Raw genomic sequence first — 19,179 nt, 5'->3', positions numbered from 1 at the left:
AGCATTGTGATACAAAAAGGGGTACCTGTGAGGCAGACGGATGAAATGGAGAAAGTTTGTCACAAAAGAGGGAGAGAGAGAAGGAATAATAATTATTAAATTTTAATGTTTGATATTAGGATTTAGCTTAATTAGAATTCTGGACATAGATTTTTTATTTTTATGACTGACTTTGTTAGGATAGTTTTGGAACTTATCTTTTATTGGATTGAGATAATCATAATCAGGTTAATTGCGTTTCAGTCAGGATTGGATTTATATCAACAGAAGAGCTGGTGATCTCTCTCTCTCTCACTCATATCCAAGAGGAAGACCAAGAAAACTTGATGGTAGATCCTTAAACATGGCATGCGATATAATGTCTTTGCAAAGGATATGGCCATGGATAGGAGAAGGTTCGAGGTCTAGTTCTAGAATTCATTTAGTCGGGCCCCACCTAGTGGGACTAAGGCTTGTGATTGTCGTTGTTGTGATAGAATAAGGGGCCAAGAGATTTTCTGTACCATGGGGTCTTGGGGGAGCATCTACATGACATTGCAGTATTTACAAATTACACCTAGAGAAGAATTCATATGCAAATATGAAGTCCCATGTTTTATTTTGCCTATAAATATGGCTTGAAAGAATCAATAATCAGTTCTATCAGACTCAAGAGCAGGAAGGACACTTACAGTTCAAACTTGTCAAGGAGAAATCACATGTCTTTAAAACAGAGTTCAAAGTTGACGAAATTAAGATATTCTGACTTAAAAATGAAAAATAAACTAACAAAAAAATATCATTAATATAGAAGATAGACAAAGCAAAGAGATTGATGATTCTCCTCCAATGTATTCCTGTCTCTTCCACAGAATGTAAAATCTGGGTGACTTTCTCCTTTTAGCTCTTAAACTCCCCGGCTGTATATTACCTTTCCATTGTTGCGCTTCAGGGCATTGAACAGGCTACATTGGTAAAAAAGTAGATGAAAAAAATAAAAGCAATAGATATTAAAAACATATGTTAGGTTTTAAATACCCTGGGCATTCTGAGGGTGTCAACTCAAATCAAGAAAATAGGAATATTGTTGTTCTGGGTGCAGTTGTGTTAAAAAGCTCCCATGAAATAGATTTAAAGACTGGACAGAAGTTGAGGCAAAAATGTTGCTTTGGATGTTGATGGACATGGAAATCAAGAGAACTTCTTCTCCACCACAACACTTGAGCTGCTCAGTGAAGCTTCAATTCAGTTTGTCTTTAAATCCCATTTATAAATGTCATTGCAATGTCACACCTAGTTACATGCAGATCTGGCAGGGTTTTAAGATCCACATGATCATAGGAAATAATTTTTCATTTAAATTTTTAGTCTTTTCTTGCTAATCATATCCCCTAATTGCAGGGGGACCTAAAAGGACTCTTCTTCCACTATATTGTAAAGATCATCCAATTATTCCAACAACAGAATATGAGCACTAATAAGTATAAGTACATAGCATCAGAAACATTTAAATAATCATATACTTCCTAAAAAAACAGGTAAAGGCAAATTTAAATAATTGTATACTTCCTAAAAAACAAGTAAAGGGAAACACATATGATAGCTTATTAGCAAAAACAAGAACAACTAAATCTTGGCCTAAAAAACATGGTAATGAAGAAAAAACACGTCTACTGAGAAATGCAAGAGAACATACAGTTTGAACAAGATCCATTGACCCAAATAGTTGATTGTGAATGTGCACCATATCATTAGGTAGGGAGTCTTCTTCCATGAAGTTCCATCCATCCTCCGGGCAAACATCTTCTTCTTTAGCTTTCTATAACAATAAAATAGATTCTGTTAGAAGAACAACTACATACACAAAGCAGACAAAAATTATTCGAGCCTTAACCTTTTTAGGGACATCTTCTTCGGAAAGCAATTCCTGCCATTCAGAAAGAGTCTCATTTGCTAATGAACCACCTAGAGTTGATATATCAATTTCCATGATGTTCTGTATCTCAAATGCACGAGGCTTGAACTTGTATTGTTGACCTTCTTGGTCTTCCTTGTCTTTTACTTTAAGTTTCATATTCATCCAAAGATTTGCAAATTCGTCAAATATCTTATCCATGAGCTGAAGAAGACAGACATGATATTAGTTAAAAGCTTTGATTCAGGTACATTCCTGAGAGCACTGAAATGCTAAACAGATATGGACACCTACAGTAAAAGATGCGTTATCCATCAATCGGGCATCAGTGACAGAATGGGCCATACGGAGAAGAATGTTGTGATGTATGGACACTTTAAGTTGCAGGGAAGATACCTGTAACCAATGGAAAAAAACTGAATACATATCTTGCCAATCCAGCAAAAAGAGAAGCACATGGGAAAAGTTTTGTCAATTCAAAACCAATATAGTGCTGGAATTTAAGTAGTCACACACCATATTCTCAGAGCTGGAATCTCTTGTGGAAGAAGTAAGCAAATCCTCCAGCAGATTCATATCCAGTGTCCTTATTTTCATGGGAAAATCTATATCGCAAGAAGGAAAGTTGGCCATCCAACATTTGACATTAACAGAAACAGCTTCAGATGTAAAGCCTCTAGGAAATCTCATAAATGAGTAAACCATTTCCTGCCAGGAAGTTTTTCGTTTAGCAGCTAAGAGATTTGTTACCTTCAGTATTAATAAGAATCATGAGACTAAGGGTGATAAATAGTACCAGTACTCTTTCCACATCATCCTGTCCAACTCTATGCAGATAATTGTTTTGCAATGCACTTGACAGAACCAGCGACAAACCTAGTTTCATTTCATATACTGCAACTTGAACTGGATGAACTATATCAACATATGTAGAATATTCACTTGATAATTGATGAATAAACCGGGATGCTGTTTCCTGAGAGATCAAAGTAAAATCAATGGCATGACTTGTATTTGCGATGATTCAAACACATGAAAAAAAAAAAAGAATGACCAATGAATTATGATGTTAATTGATGAAAAACAAGAAATAGCCAGTGTTATAAGCAGTTTATACAGAAGTGCAATCAAAGAGTTGCAGAAAAGTATTCCCTCAGATAACCTATACCTGCCAGTTACGCACTCGCTCGCTAATCTCTCTTGTGGTCATTCTAAAAAAATCTTTGATCATACTGACTGAAATTCCAACCAGTTTCAGAAACTCATCACATTCATGTTTTAACTTCTTGAATTTCCCAGGATCAGAGCGATACACAATCTGTGCACAGAAACAAAATTTATTAAGAGCATGCAATAAACTTCACAGAGAGAGAGAGAGAGAGAATAATCAGTTAATGCATCTTCATAATTTTTCTAATAAGTCCATGAAATATCTCTTTGGGAGAAGTGGTAAAATGGACTCAAGTTTGTCTCCTTGGTAAGTAAGAAAATAAACAATTAAAGGATAAATTGCAATTAATTGCTACAAGAAGGTAACTCTAGAAAATCAAGAAAAAGGACACAGCCATAAGTTGCAATGTTTTAGACATAACAAACAAATGCTCATGTACGTATTATGTACAACAGTGTCTGGATGAAAGATATTACCACCATAGTATCAAGAACTGGTAGTGAAAAGAGATGTTTAGTAGTTGGCCAAAAAAGGTTAATTGGAAAAACCTGATCTTTAACAAGGAACGAAATCCATGCTTGTTCTTTTCTTTAAGATCTAAAGGACAATCATGTAATCTGTTCCCCAAACTATTGTAAATTATTTACATTTCTGCCTTGCTCTCTGTAATGAGCTCAAGAAAAAAGCAAAGAAAAGTTTATACAAATGCTTTCATGTTTCACATTATCTCACATAAGAATCAAGTTCTTCATTAGGGAATAACAGATATCATAAAGAATCTGAAAATAAAAGATGCCAACTTCTAGAAATCCTAAACTAGTTGCACAGCTCAAAAGACAAAAGCCACATAAAAATATGCTGAACAATCATCATTTTTTTCCCATTCAAACTACTACCAGAAAAGCCAAACATGCAACTGCCATCAACAGGTAGTCTGAAATTTTTGTCAATTCCCACAATTAAAACTTCTAAGGATGGCTCCAACTGCCAATAGTATAAATAGAAATAAAAAGAAATCTCAAGATTGAGAGAGAGAAAGAGAGAGTTGGCTGAGAAGTGGCTAAACCTTTCTTTTAATCCTTTTACATTCATCTTTGAGGTTTTCTAAAGACCTCATTCTTTGTTTCTCAGCCTCTCCCTGTGAAACCTTTCCTGCCAAATAGTTACTCTCTTTCCTTACCTGTAAAACATACCATGCAAAAAAAAAAATGATGATCTAACAAGAATGTTATCTCAACAGTAAGAGTAATTAAAAGATCATTCTAGTTCAGTAGCTGAAGTGCAAGGCATGGGTACTAGCATATGAGCACAGCACAAGGCTAGCTTATCTCAATAGAAAGAAATCAGCATGCACCTCTATTCCAACACATAAGATGGAACAATTACCATCCCCCCCCCCCCCCCCCCCCCCCCCAAGAAAAAAAAAAAAAAAAACTTCTTGTGTCAATACCAATACACTGTTGAGTTTGGAAGGAGGACTCAGATTTATTTTCCTTCTCCGAAACTCTGAACTCAAAGATTGATAGGGATTGATTGGTTATGCAAGAATATTGAGAAACCATTAATCAAAATAAATGCATAGAATTATAGAATCACTAAGAAATTGTAATATGCTAACGGAATTGTTTAAGATATTATGATTTATATATGTTAGGCAACCGTATATATATTACATCTCTATGTTATAGTAACAGTATATCATATATACATACTTTCCTTTGCGATGGTATAGGTTCATGTATAATAAGTGATTTACATCTTATTCAATAGTCAATTTTACATTCTCTTATTTTACATGGTATCCAAGTAAGCGAAGGTCCTAAGTTCAAACCTCATATTTAAATTGTTGCAAATGGTTGGACTAATTATGCAATGAAGCATGGCCACATGTGAGGGGGTATGTTAAGAGTAAATAATAATATAAAAGATAAGGTTAACCCTCTATTTAATTGCTTAAACTTTTAGATAAGATGCGGTTAATAATTTAACATGGTATCAAAGCCATTGTAAAATAAAATAAATAATAAAAAAACAAAGGGAGTGACAGAAAACCTAACCCTAGTTTTTAGAAGAAGCAGTCGCCACCGCACCTCGAATTGTCAACCTTGTCTCAATCACCTACCATTTCAACTGCCACCAATCATCCTTGTCATCGCTGTCGCCTTCACTCCCTATCACAGACTGCAACGTCTTCAATATAATTGCCAACTGCAACTTGTCCTTCTTGCAATTCAAAACCAAGCTTCTTATTTAGATCTATGCTCTTAGTTTCTCAAGCCCTTCTTATCTATCTCAACAAAAGAGTATGCTCAATTCCTTCAATTCCGAGCAACACAACATGACCCTTCATCTAGCATTTTTTGCTCACATCGATAACCCCACTGTCACAGAAGGCTCCTAAGAACCAATGATTCGAGTAGCTAGAAGTCTTTGTTATTTTTTGCTTGCTAATGTAATTTCCCTATTGCTGTAATTTTGTTCTTTTTGCTGCTGTAACTCCACTATTTATATTAGTTTGTTAAGCTGGAAGATTCCCCACGTGGAGGGGGAATAGAATAGGACAAAAGGGCGATTATAACCGCATGGAGAAGGGATTTGTTGTGGTCACCCTCCACCTACTGGTGTATAAATATTCCTAGGCTCGTTGGGAAGAGCATCATTGAATTGAATATCAGAATCGATTCCTCCTATTGCTCTTATTTCTCTCTTTCTTCTCTCACTCTCTTCACTCTCGCTCTCTCCCTCTCTTGCTCTGTTTTGTTCTGTTTTGTTTCGATAGAACCACCTCCTAATCCATTCCGGGCTAGGAGTGTCTAAATTCACGGACGAGCCGTGACATTTTGGTATCAGAGCCACCTTTCCTTGGCCTATTAAGAAGGAAGGCAGTGATGGCAAAAGGGACCTGCATGAAGATTTTAGAATCCCAATTGCAACAGGCCAGCTCAGCCATGATCGATTGCCAAAATCGGATTGACCAGCTGGAATTAGGAGCTACCCGGAGCCATGAAGCGATCATGGCGTTGGATCGTCGAGTGGAAAGCACCATAGATGGATTGGAGTGGAGGCTGGAAGGGTCCATCGCAAGGGTGCGAGATGAACTGGGTGCACAAATGCAACAATTCATGGTCATGTTTGCTCGCCAAAACCTGGTAAGTTTATCTCCTGATTTTCCACCCAAAAAGCATACAGAACCAATCTTACAGAGGAATAGGACTAATCGGGGACAGAGAACTTCAGAGAGATTGAGGTGGATCTAGAGGAGGAGTTAGCCGGACTAATGAACAGGGGTCGGGAAGGCCCTATAAATCATTAGCACCTGGGGTTTTTGATGCCCCGGATGGAGATCCCCACTTTCGAGGGAGTCAATCCTCGATGGTGGCTAAGGAAATGTGAAAGGATGTTTGAATGGTATGGTGTCCCTGAGAAGCAGAGAGTACCACTGGCCGCAGCCTATTTCAATGAGGTGGTTGACGCATGGTATCAAGGGAGCATTAGACAAGGGAGGATTTATACTTAGGAGGAATTCTTCGAAAGGTTGTGTGAAAGGTTTGGGGAGAGAAGTATGGTGGATATTATAGAGGAATTTAACAAACTAAGGCAAACCAGTAGTGTGGAGAGCTACCAAAAACGTTTTGAGGAATTGAGATCTCTCGTGATCCAACATAATCTTCACTTATCAAAAACCTACTTTGTGTCGAGTTATCTAAGTGGCCTTAATGATGAGCTCAGGCCAATGGTAAAAGTGTTGAGGCCTCAGTCGATGGAGTAAGCCTAAGAGAATGCTAGGCTGCAAGAGTTGGTGGTAGAAGCCTTAATAAGGAAGCCAAGACAACAAATGAAGGAAGTGGTAGTAGGGTCATCTAATGCGGTTGGAAGACACTCCAACTGGGATCTAATAAAAGGAAATAGCATGGTGAGAGGGGTGGTTGGCCCTTAACCCAACTCCTTTTGGAGAGCAATTGAGGGAATAGAGGAGACTAGCGCGATTGTGCTTCCGGTGTGAGGAGAAGTACCATGTGGGATATTAGTGCAAGAGGTAGATTCTATTGCTAGAAAGGGATAAGGAGTCTGGCTAAGAGTTAACAGAAGAAGAAGAAGATAAGGAAGGAGCCAAGGAGGATAATGGAAAAATATCAATCCATGCCTTGAAAGGGATAACCAACAATAAAATAATAAAGGTGGAAGGGCAGAGTAAACGAAAAGGCCTGATGGTCTTAATTGACAGTGGGAGCACCCACAGTTTTCTAAATGAAGGGACAACTAAGAGGCTGAAACGTCAACTCACGGGCACACCACCCTTGAGTGTGACTGTGGCCAATGGCCAACGGGTGATGAGTACCTCGACTTGTAACGAGTTCTCCTGGGAGATGCAGGGTGAAGAATTCAAAGCAGACCTAAGATTGTTACAATTGGGGGAATGTGATGTAGTGTTGGGGGTGGATTGGATGAAAGAAGTAAGCCTAATTAGCTTTGACTTTAACCGAATGGAGGTGTCATTTGAAAAGGAAGGAAGAAGGATGACGTTGACAGGAGGTAAAGAGGCTGGAACATGCAAGATGATAATAGGAAGGAGGTGGCAGAAGGTACTTAAGGGAAAATGGAGTCAGTTGACCAATCTTTTCTCCATCATAATAGCTAAGGAGCTCCCAGGAGGGCACGGGAGGGCCTACCTATAAATCACTTAGATTGTATTAATGAATTACCGGCAGAATATGAGGACCTTTGCATGGAACCAAATCCCTACCTCCCACCAGATCATTTGATCACACCATTCACCTAAAGCCAAATACTAAACCCATTAATCTGAGATCCTATCAATACCCTCCACTTTAAAAGAATGAAATAGAGAAAATGGTTAGGGAAATGCTCCAACAATCCATTATTAGGCCCAACCAAAGCCTCTTTGCTTCTCCTGTCCTATTAGTCAAAAAGAAAGATGAATCATGAGGATTTTGTGTGGATTACCGCCAACTTAATGCCATAACCATCAAAGACAAATTCCCTATACCTTTGGTGGAAGACCTCTTAGATGAACTTCACCAAGCCCAATTCTTTTCAAAGCTTGATTTGCGTTCGGGGTACCACCAAATTAGGATGAGGTCGGAAGATATACATAAGATAGCCTTTAGGACTCACCACGGACACTTTGAATTCTTGGTGATGCCATTTGGGCTCACCAATGCCCCGACCACCTTCAAATCCTTAATGAATCGAATATTCAAACCCTACCCTTGAAAATTTATCCTTGTGTTCTTTGATGACATACTAGTCTACAACCCTTCCCTTAACCAGCACCTAATTCATCTTAAAACCACCTTGGACATCCTCATATCTAACCAGCTTTTCATTAAGAAATCTAAGTGTGCATTTGGTCAAAGGCAAGTGGAATACTTAGGGCACATCATATCCAAGGAAGGGGTTAGCACTGATCTGAAAAAGGTGGAGAGGTCCTAGCTCAAGGAGGAAGGCCGTGGGCATTCTTAAGCCAAGCTTTGGGCCCAAAACATTTGGGACTTAGCATATATGAGAAGGAGTTTCTCGCGGTTTTGATGGCTGTAGATAAATGGAGACATTACTTGGAAGTGGGAAGATTTATAATTCAAACGGACCACGAAAGTTTGAAGTTTCTGTTGCAGCAGAAACTACAAACATAGTTGCAAAGAAAAGGCATGGCCAAATTAATGGGTTTAGACTACTCAATACAATACAAGAAGGGAAAAGAAAATGTAGTTGAAAACGCACTTTCAAGGTGCCATGAGGAGAGGAGTGTAGCATGAATACCTATTGTCATTCCTGAATGGTGCCAGCAGGTGATAGAAAGCTATGCAGGAGATGAAAAAGTGAGGGAATTATTGGAAAAGGTGGTCGTGGGATCTGAAGGGGTTGAAGGGTACACATAGGTGGATGGGATCCTGAGACATCAGGGCCAGATTGTAATTGGGGATAATGAAGACCTCAAAAGGAGGATCCTGCAGTTGCTGCACGAATCTCCATTGGTGTCCCCAGGATCCAAAACACTTACTTACAGGTGAAGCAGCTCTTTCATTAGCCAGGGCTGAGAGCGGAGGTAAGAAAATTTGTGTTGGGTTGTGATATTTGCAAGAGATGCAAAGCTGAGAATGTGGCCTACCTTGGACTTTTACAAACCTTACCAGTGCCCGAGCAAGCCTGGTCTGGTGTCTTTATGGATTTTATCGAAGGGTCGCCTAAGTTAGAAGGAAAGGACAGTATAATAGTTGTGATAAACCGATTCACAAAGTTTGCTCATTTTATAGGATTGGCTCATTCTTATACGGCCCAAGAAGTGGCTAGAATCTTCATGGATCGGGTGGCAGCTTTGCATGGGGTTCCTAAGACAATTATCTCCGATCGTGACAAGGTTTTTATAAACACTCTTATGGAAGGAGCTTATGAAGGCGTTGGGCACTAAGTTGAATATGTCTTCAACATATCATCCCCAAACAGATGGGAATACTGAGCGGGTAAACCAAGGCTTGGAAAATTATTTGAGATGCATCTGCATCTTGTAGCCTAAGAGCTGGCATAGATGGTTATCCCTAGCCCAATGGTGGTACAACTCCAACCACCACTCTTCCCTAAAAATGTCTCCCTTTGAGGCTCCCTTCGGATACAAGCCTCCTCTATTACCGGCTATTGGAGAAGATCCCACCGCAGCCTCAATGGAAGAATACTCGCAACAAAGAAGAGTTGTATTGCAACAACTAAAACAAGAATTGGCTACAGCTCAAAATAGGATGAAGCAAGCTACAAATAAGAAAAGAAGTGAGGAAACCCCACTTGAAGGCTATTACTCAAAGGCCAGTTTCAAAGCTTACTCCTAGATATTTTGGTTTGTTTCCCATATTGGAGAGGGTGGGAAAGGTGGCTTACTGTCTAACGCTTCCGGAGGGGACTCGAATCCACCTGGTTTTCCATGTATCCCTACTAAAGGAAACAACAGGTCTGAGCAAGTGAACCCAACAATACCCACCATTCCCGAGGAGGAGGGTAGAATGGAAGAACCGGAAGCTATTTTGGATAGAAGGGTAGTTCACAACCACGGGGTTCCACTCATCCAAGTGCTGGTGAAATGGCAGGGTGGGGCAACAGGGAGTGACACTTGGGAGTACCTGCCTAGTCTACTCAAACGATTCCAAGAGCTGCCAGCCTCCTCAGCATTTCTTGAGGACAAGAAAGGCGTAAGGGAGGGGGAATTGTCACGAAAGGCTCCTGAGAACCAATGATTCGAGTAGCTAGAAGTCTTAGTTATTTTTTGCTTGCTAATGTAATTTCCCTATTGCTGTAATTTTGTTCCTTTTACTATTGTAACTCCACTATTAATATTAGTTAGTTAAGCTGGAAGATTCCCCACGTGGAGGGGGAATAGAATAGGACAAAAGGGCAGTCATAACCGCATGGAGAAGGGATCTGTTGTGGTCAGCCTCCACCTACCAATGCATAAATATTCCTAGGCTCGCTGGGAAGAGCATCATTGAATTGAATATCAGAATCGATTCCTCCTTCTATTGCTCTTATTTCTCTTTCTTCTCTCACTCTCTTCACTGTCACTCTATCCCTCTCTTGCTCTATTATGTTATGTTTCGATAGAACCACCTCCTAATCCATTCCGGGCTAGGAGTGTCTAAATTCACGGACGAGCCGTGACACCCACTAGTTTTTATGCAATCGTCTTCTCTCGATCCATAGATTTTTGACTTAGGTGCTACTAACCACATCTAGTAACAGGTCCCTATTCTCTCATATCCAAAGTTCTCGGCCTATACCTACTGTTACAGTAGCTGATGGTTTCTCAAGCATCAGTCAAGGGTATTGGGAGTCCTAAACCCTTGTCTACTTTGCCCTTGCCATCTGTTATACATTAACCACAGTGTCTCTTTAATTTATGTTCTGTTAATCAATTCACCCGTGATCTTAGTCGTTCCATACCCTTTTTGCCTAATTTTGTCTTTTCAAGATTGAAGGATTGGATAAACGATTGGCATGAGTCTCAAGAATTACTCTCTTCATCTGCATCATCTATGGCTTGCACTATTATTGCTTCACCCTTACATCAATTAGGGCACCCATCTTTGTCTAATTTGAAGAAGATGGTTCCTAGTTTATCCAGCCTTCCTACCTTAGATTGCGAGTTATGTCAACTTGGGAAACATAGTTGTAGTTCATTCTTAAGTTGAGTAAACATGCGTGCCAGTTCTCCCTTTTCAATTGTTCATTCTGATGTGTGGGCTCATAATTGCGCTCTTTCAAAATAAGGATTTTGTTATTTTGTCACCTTTATTGATGATTTTTCACAAACTAACCGGGTATATCTAATGAAAAATAATTTAGAATTATTTCCAACTCCACCACCTTTTGTGTTGAAATTCACACTCAATTTGATGTGCCAACTTGTGTTCTTCATAGTGATAACGCACTTGAATACTGGTGGGATCTCAAGAACATTGATAGAATTCCAATTAAGTAAAGGAATTCACTGCTAGTATTTCAACTCTAGATTACAAGAAACAAATGTAAGCAAGGAAAAGAATGGGCATTCGAGAGGCCCAAAACTCTCCTGTAGAATCTACTCAATTTCTTCACACTTTTCTCTCTTCTATTCCGTATTTATAGGTTGTTATTCTCTCCCCATAACCGCATCTGGTTATGCACATGCTAGTTTGTTACGCAAACCAGCCAAGTTCCGATTCTACCCTTGGAGCACATGCTGGCTGTTATGCAAACCAGCTGTGTTACCATTCTGCCCTTGACTCCTGAAGCGCCTTTGATAGGTCCGCTGCACCAAAGGCCTATCAAATACATGTCTGCACCTTTTAAATCTTACATGGCAACCAAAGGGATTCTTCACCAAACTTTGTGTCCTAGCACCCCATGACAAAAAAGGGTTGTTCAAAGGAAGAATCGTCATTTAATAGAAACTGCATGCACTCTACTTCAAATGCATACCCCTCTCGTCACAACCTTGGTCGGAATCTGTTTGACAGATTTCCTCTCTTAATTCCTTGCTTTCCTCTTTGAAATTTACACGAGCAAGGCTTAGTCTCAGTCCAAGGATCTTTCATGAACAAGATTATACCCAAAATTAAAGAAAAACCAGAAAGAATTCACCGGGAATCGCCCAAATCGACCTTCCCCTATTTTTCGTCACAATCTGTCCAATTTATTAAACTTGTTCTAACTCAACATTTCGCTTATCTTTCCCTCAAATTGGCACATACAAGATCTATACCAGATCCTAGGGACCATCCTCAAGCAAATCTGAGCTCAAAAGCTCATCAAAAAGTAAGAAAAAGTCCTCGCCAGAGCTCTCCCCTATTCTGCATAACAACTCCATTTGAAACCTTCTTCAGCTAGATTTCTTCTCCTTCCCCAGCGTGCTTGATCACTAACGGTGAAGCTCCCAGCCTTCTCTTCCTCCTTTTCTTCTTCCTTCTCCTTTCTTCTCCCAGTTTCTCGAACTCTCTTGTTTTCCAGCAAAAACAAAGTTCCTGTGAGAATATATGTAATTTTTCCATGAAATTACATATTTCCCCTACAATTTTCTATATTCCCTTACAATGAATCTTGATATTTAATCATTAAGTTTCTTAGGCCCTCGGGATTTCTTAAAATATTCCCAAGTCCAACCCTCAGGGTCCACTCGTGTCTATTCCAAAAATTTCCCTAACTCAGGCCCTTTAACCAATTAGTTTTCTCATTCAGGTCCTTGCAAACCTTTAGAATCCTCTGTTTTACCAAAACTCACTTCAGGGTTGGTCCTTAAACAAAAGCAAACCCTCACCTAGGTTCAGTTTACTTTCCCAAAGTCCCTTCTGATGTTTCAGTTTTCCATGTCAGCATTTCAATCATCTGGACATTCTCGATTTTGAGATCAAATCCTATCGTCAAACTCATCTCAGGTTCCTTGTTTTTCTTCCATTTTGGTTTGTCACTTTCTAAGGTTTGAAACCATCCCTGCTACTAATTCAGCACTCCCCTAACTCCTCAAGCCATTATTTCTTGAATTGGCTCCTTTTAACCCTCGATGATCCACCTTAATCCTCAAATTCACCTTTGAACATGCCTTAAGCCTTAATTTTAAATAGGCATGTAATACAGGGCATTAAATTAATGATATTGTTATTATTGGGGATGATGGTGTTGGCATCACAAAGTTGAAACCGCATCTCCAACAACAAAGACTGGCATCTATATTTCTCAAAGAAAATATGCATTGGATATTCTTGCAAAAATATGAATGCTTGGGTGCATAGTTGTTAAAGGCGCGCCTAGGCGCAAGGCGCCTTAAGGAGCCAGTTTTGCGCCTCGCCTGGGCTGAGGCGAGGCGATTTCAATGAGGCTCTCGCCTTGCACAGTGAGGCGCAGAGGCGAGAGGCGCGGCTCATGAAATTGCTTTTAATTTAAAACTTGGGCAGCCTAATTCCTCCCCTCTTCTTGGTTCCAGTATGTATACATTACAACATACAACTTATTTACATTTCTTGGTTCCAATATGTATACATTACAACATACAACTTATTTACATTTCTTTAGTTTAAGTAAATGTCCACATTTTCTTTTATTTATATTTTACCTTCCATTTACTTTAATACATAAATGTAAATAAGAAAGTACCCCCCATTTGGATTCAATAAAAATATCTAAAAAATCAAAATCCATAACAATAAGAAAATATAATTTTGGTTTTAGTACAAACTCGAGATTTAGTGATTTTACCACCCCCAAAATACATACCTACTATTTCTTGAAAAATTCATTAAAAATCATTTTAACAACAATGAATATTAGCTATCAAAATACCAGGAGATAGTTTTTCAAAATAAAAATATTTTATTATATGTCTCCTTATAATGCGCTAATCTTCCAAAGTTAGAAAAATAGCATTTTTCAAAATGAAAAAAATTTCTTGATTGTGGACTTGTAGTGTTTATAGGTTTATTTAGAACTTTACATGATGATTGGTACTTGTTTGAGTTTGAGACTTTAGGTTTGAACTTTGATGATGTTTCTAGTTTAGAATTTGCATGATGATGAATGAATTAACTTTGATGATGTTAGTTTAGAATTTGAAGATAATGAATCATTAATGATATACATGTGTTATTATTGATAATTTGATAGTTTTTTATGATTTTACAAGATTTTGAGTTTTTTTCTAAAAGGTGCGCCTCGCTTCGCAAAGACGCGCCTCGCGCCTTTCAGAACTATGCTTGGGTGCAAGCCAATAGATACCCCTATGGCTCTAAATATAAGGTTGTTACTGGGACAGGGAGAGCATGTTTCTGTTCTTGGGTGATATCATCAATTTGTTGGCAAACTTAACTACCTTACGATCATTCGTCCTAATATTTCATTTGTTGTCAATGTGGTAAGCTAGTTTCTAGATTCACCTTGTGACAATCACTAAGACATGGCGATCCTTTTGTTGTATTAGGATTATGAATGTAGTCAAATTATGGGATATATAGATGCTGGTCAGGCAGATTCTCCTAGTGACAGGTGGTTCACATCTTAGATATTGCGTATTTGTTGGTGATGACTCAATCTCGTGGAAAAGTAAGAAATGGAGTGTTGTCACCAAATGTAATGCAGAGCTTGAATATAGGGCTATGATTCTCATAACATGTGAGTTAATATGGTTGAAACAACTAGTTGAAGAGTCAGTAGTAATTCAAGTCAAGCTTATGCAATTAGTTTGTGACAATCAAGCTATAGTGCAAATCTCGTGTTCCATGAAACAACCAAACACATTAAGATTGACTACCATGTTGTTAAAGCTGTTTTTTGAAGACATTGTCACCACATTTGTGGATTCTCATGACCAATTAGATGATTTGTTCACTAAGTCACTTAGAAGTCCTCATGTGAGCTACATATGCACCAAGTAGGGCATATTCAACATTTATGCTCCAACTTGAGGGGGAGAGTTCAAATATTATGATTTATATATATTAGGCAACTATATATATACTACATATCCATATTATAATAACTGTATATCTTTTATGATTGGCATAGGTTCATGTATATAAGTGATGCACGTCTTATTCAATAGACAATTTTACATTCTCTTATTTTACACAATCAAGAAGCACAAACAATGATGGCATGCCAATTCAAAACATGGAGTACAAAAGACAAGCATCTATATTACCATGCAACTATGTTCTTGTCCCTCCGAAGAAAATGCATACATGTGTGCTAATATGTGAAAAAATACTTGATTTCAACCACTTCAGCACTCTAAGTAGTCAACTCAGCTTCTATCCATCTGTATAGGTGCCTATATGGATCTGATTTCAAGATTCAGCCTTGCAAACGTAACATGTAAATAGACACCAAGTGCACCTTAAACATTTGTCTTCACTTTCAAATTTAAAAATTTAGTTTCATGAAATTGACAATAATTCATATATATGGGTGTATAAACATGCTTTATTCATTTTGCTCTTACCCAAGGAAAACAAAAAGGAAACCCTAATTGCGGATGTAGAAACATACATTTGAAAAATACCAAACAAGCTTGATCACATGGTCAGGAAAACAAGAAGCTTGAGGGAGAAAAACATACATCATTTTCAAGTTCAAGCAAAGCAATCTTTTGGACCAGATTTGAGTACTTCAAAGAGTACTTCAGGGCAGGATCTAGGTCATCACAAGTAATCAAGAGATGATAGCGTAAGCCCCCAACTCGTAACCACGCACAGCCCAGATTATATACCAGGTCTACAACAGATAGAAGATAAATATAAATATCAAATATAATTGAAAGCTTAAGAGTTTTAAGCATACTAATCCGAATAGTACAACACACTAATAGTAGGAAAGACCACATATTCACCTGTAGAAGAGGATGGAAGATACAGTTCACTAATCACCGGCTTGATGAATGAATTCACCAAGGAAGCCAGACCATGATGGCTTGATGATGCAAGAAGAGAAAGTAGCTCCTTTATGTTATCATGCTAGTATCATAGACAGAAAGGGTCAAACCACACATAAGTATTTCTTTCTATTATAACCAACAATAAACCAGGAAGTCAAGAAATTTGTTCCAATTTCACTATGACTAAGTCCAGCCTCTGGATTTTGATATTTATATCAAGACATTGGAGCAAGAATACAATCATATTGATGCTGTATGATCTTACAATAGAAGCTTCTAATACAACTCAGAATGCAAGAACATATGTGTTGTTTAAAGGGAAAAGAATTACATACCATCATCATATTATTCTGAAAGGAACAAAGGATAGACTTGATTGCAATGTACTTGTCAGATTCAAATGATTTTCTATGGGCGTATATAATCTGGAACCAAAAGAACCAACAACAACAAACCAAGCCTTAATCCCACTAGGTGGGGTGGGTACATAAATTCTAACTACTCATTCATGAAAGCAGAACATATGTGAAATTAAACTTTTGCTATTCACAGTAATAATAAAAATAAATCTTGCAGAAAAAGGGACCCACCTGTTGGAAAAGAAACCGAGCCATGGACAAAAGAGAACATTGCACATTTGTTGATGATGAACAAGTCTGCCAAATACTACAAGAAGCAACCCTGAGTTTCAAGCACTGCACTGGATAGTCCTTTATAGCACATTCATTTTTCCTGAGTTCAAACCGAAGAATAAATCTAAGAACCAAAGTTCAGATACAGCATAGGTTATCTACAGGAAAATCCTGTTTCAGAACTTAACAGGATTAGTAAATATATAAAAAATAACAGCCTAAAGTTTTCCGGCTTAATGAATCTTGCACAAAGTAACAAATCATTACAGTATATCTTTGATGAACATTTCATTAAATATTTCCAATAAATTACTGAGCAAACTGAAAATTTTCTGTCAAACAAAATAAAAAAAATAAACCAAAAGGAAATGGGGTTGCAGCATAAAAAAAAAAAATCAACAATAAAATAAACCAAACCAATTATCTTACAGAATCTGGTCAACAGTTGCCAGTCTCACAGGATGGAAAAGCATATCAGGTAGTGGGATCTTCTCATCATCATCCCTGAAGAAATTCTGCATGAAAAATAAGAAGGCACAATGGAAGTCTGGCAGAGAGAACATAAAAATCATTTAGTAAGCTTTGGTACATTTCTCCATTCATACCTTGAGCAGAACAGCCTGAGTCACCCACAAAGATGAATGCCAACTAAACCACATCTCAAGGACAAAAGAAGCAAGCTTTGCATTTCCTGTAACTCAAGAGGAGTACAAAGTTTTTAACAGTTAAAGATAAAACATTTTTCTAAATTCAGGAACATCTTCACATACCAGCTTTGATTGATTTCCATGCGTCCAGAGTCCATAAAATCTTTTGATGTGGTAAAAAGTCAGTTGGAGGTCTAGATGACAAATTCAACGAAAAGCTCAAAGTTGATTCCAGAAGATCAGACAGACTGCAGGTTGCCTGAGCAAAACAGCATGGGAAATATGTATATCATATTAAAAATAAATGAAAAAAATACAGCCAGGAAGGCACATTGTGGCCCACAAAGAGTATATATTGTAGAAATGAATCTTGGGCACCTCATCTAGGATTCTGCTACAACATTGACAATAAGTTTCAAACTAAAATATGTCACATCAAAACAAATGGAGCCTTAGTTGACTATTAATTTATATTTGCACCTTTTATGCGTGAATATCTCAAGTAAGTTCAATTATTTAGCTATTGAGCTTATGCTTTGCATAAATTTTAAGTTTGTTTCCAAATATTCCTTACATACCGGATTTGTTTGTTTCTGGAACAATTCTGAAATGTCCTTTTCCAAGGTATCTAGAACACCCCACAGAAATAAAATTTTGATCTTTATTGCATGCATAACAAGTACAGGCCAAGATCATATGGTCTATCAGTGCTTATGTACTGCTGCTGACACATACACAGGAGATACCGTTCTATTGGCAAGGAAACCATATAAAGTCTGCAGAAAATTATTGGCATACTAAGACCAAGACATTTCCAACAAAGTACAAATTGCTATAAACGGTTAAGAATGCATTTGCAGGAAAATTTATATAAAAAAAATTCATCACACAACCAGAAAGTTAATAGATAAAATAGTTGAGTAATCTTACAAGCTGTGATCCTTCCATATCAGCCAAAACAATGGGCAATAGCTCTTGAAGCAACTCCAAGTCCAGCAAGAAACTTCTGTTATCAATTATGGGAAGAATGCCCTGCCAACTATCAAAAGCAGATCTTCTATGCAATATATCAGGAGAAAAAACACAACAGGAAGTGAAGTTAATAGATGAAACTGCATGCTTGGTATTCCTTATTACAGCTTCCAACTTCTGCTTTTCATACTCAAATCTTTCTGAAAGCATCTACAGAAAATAAGACAAACATCATTAGATATAGCAGACTAAACATGTGTCAATAAGCTGCAATTCCTAGAAGTTATGGATGCAAACCTTATACATCTCATCCAACTGCTGAACAACATGGAGCTTGTCATCATGAACTTTGTCCAAAATGTACGATGTCATGCTCACACCTAGCACGCAGATAAATGAGGCATTTTATACACAATGCACCAGGATAGAGCATCTCAATTAAGACTCTTTTCTTAGGACAAGAGGAAAGAAGAAATACAGTTCTGTCTCTACCTTCAACCAGCATGTAGGATAGAGTAGCAAAAAGAAAAAATGAAAATATGGGGATAAAAGGAAAAGAATACTCTTGTTGCATAAAAATTTAACTAGAGATGTAAGGAACAATAAGCAAAAGTTTGGGGACCCGCCAAGACAAGGTACATGTTTGATTTTCCATCAACTTCCTTTCATTGATGAGCATAGGAAATTATGTAAATTTTCTTCCCATATAGTCTCTCCTCTCCTCATTTTGGTTTTCTTAGTTCTAATTTCAGTTCATCATGTGTACCATACATGAATAAAAGCAGTCAAACATATAAAAATTGATTGAAAATCTGATCAATATTTGTAAAACCATAAATTCACTATCCAAATGGGAAGGATACTGGTCAAACAAGAACCTTCTGTTCTATCAAAACTCAAATGTGCAGCCATACATTTACATAATTATGAAAAGAAAAGAAAACAGATCAGTCACTGCT

General features: G+C 37.8%; 1 protein-coding gene across 4 annotated transcripts in view; it reads right to left on the bottom strand.

Annotated features, from left to right (window-relative positions):
• LOC127795126 (midasin) overlaps positions 1 to 19,179 on the bottom strand; it is a 94,114-nt gene that overhangs the window by 15,247 nt on the left and 59,688 nt on the right. For all 4 annotated transcript variants that reach the window (XM_052326588.1, XM_052326589.1, XM_052326587.1 and 1 more), the window contains exons 38-53: positions 18,518 to 18,600; positions 18,179 to 18,430; positions 17,372 to 17,507; positions 17,207 to 17,292; positions 17,031 to 17,116; positions 16,560 to 16,701; positions 16,305 to 16,394; positions 15,925 to 16,048; positions 15,655 to 15,809; positions 4,132 to 4,245; positions 3,063 to 3,212; positions 2,691 to 2,870; positions 2,411 to 2,602; positions 2,189 to 2,290; positions 1,874 to 2,098; positions 1,676 to 1,798 (exon numbers count right to left, since the gene is read on the bottom strand). In XM_052326588.1, coding sequence (XP_052182548.1) covers positions 1,676 to 1,798; positions 1,874 to 2,098; positions 2,189 to 2,290; positions 2,411 to 2,602; positions 2,691 to 2,870; positions 3,063 to 3,212; positions 4,132 to 4,245; positions 15,655 to 15,809; positions 15,925 to 16,048; positions 16,305 to 16,394; positions 16,560 to 16,701; positions 17,031 to 17,116; positions 17,207 to 17,292; positions 17,372 to 17,507; positions 18,179 to 18,430; positions 18,518 to 18,600 — 2,240 coding nt within the window. The remainder of the gene's footprint in view (positions 1 to 1,675; positions 1,799 to 1,873; positions 2,099 to 2,188; positions 2,291 to 2,410; positions 2,603 to 2,690; positions 2,871 to 3,062; positions 3,213 to 4,131; positions 4,246 to 15,654; positions 15,810 to 15,924; positions 16,049 to 16,304; positions 16,395 to 16,559; positions 16,702 to 17,030; positions 17,117 to 17,206; positions 17,293 to 17,371; positions 17,508 to 18,178; positions 18,431 to 18,517; positions 18,601 to 19,179) is intronic.

This window comes from Diospyros lotus, chromosome 2 (assembly GCF_014633365.1).
Source record: "Diospyros lotus cultivar Yz01 chromosome 2, ASM1463336v1, whole genome shotgun sequence".
In the NCBI taxonomy this organism is placed as follows: Eukaryota; Viridiplantae; Streptophyta; class Magnoliopsida; order Ericales; family Ebenaceae; genus Diospyros; species Diospyros lotus.
Note: the sequence above shows the minus strand (reverse complement) of the source record. Positions and strands in the feature narration are given on the sequence as shown.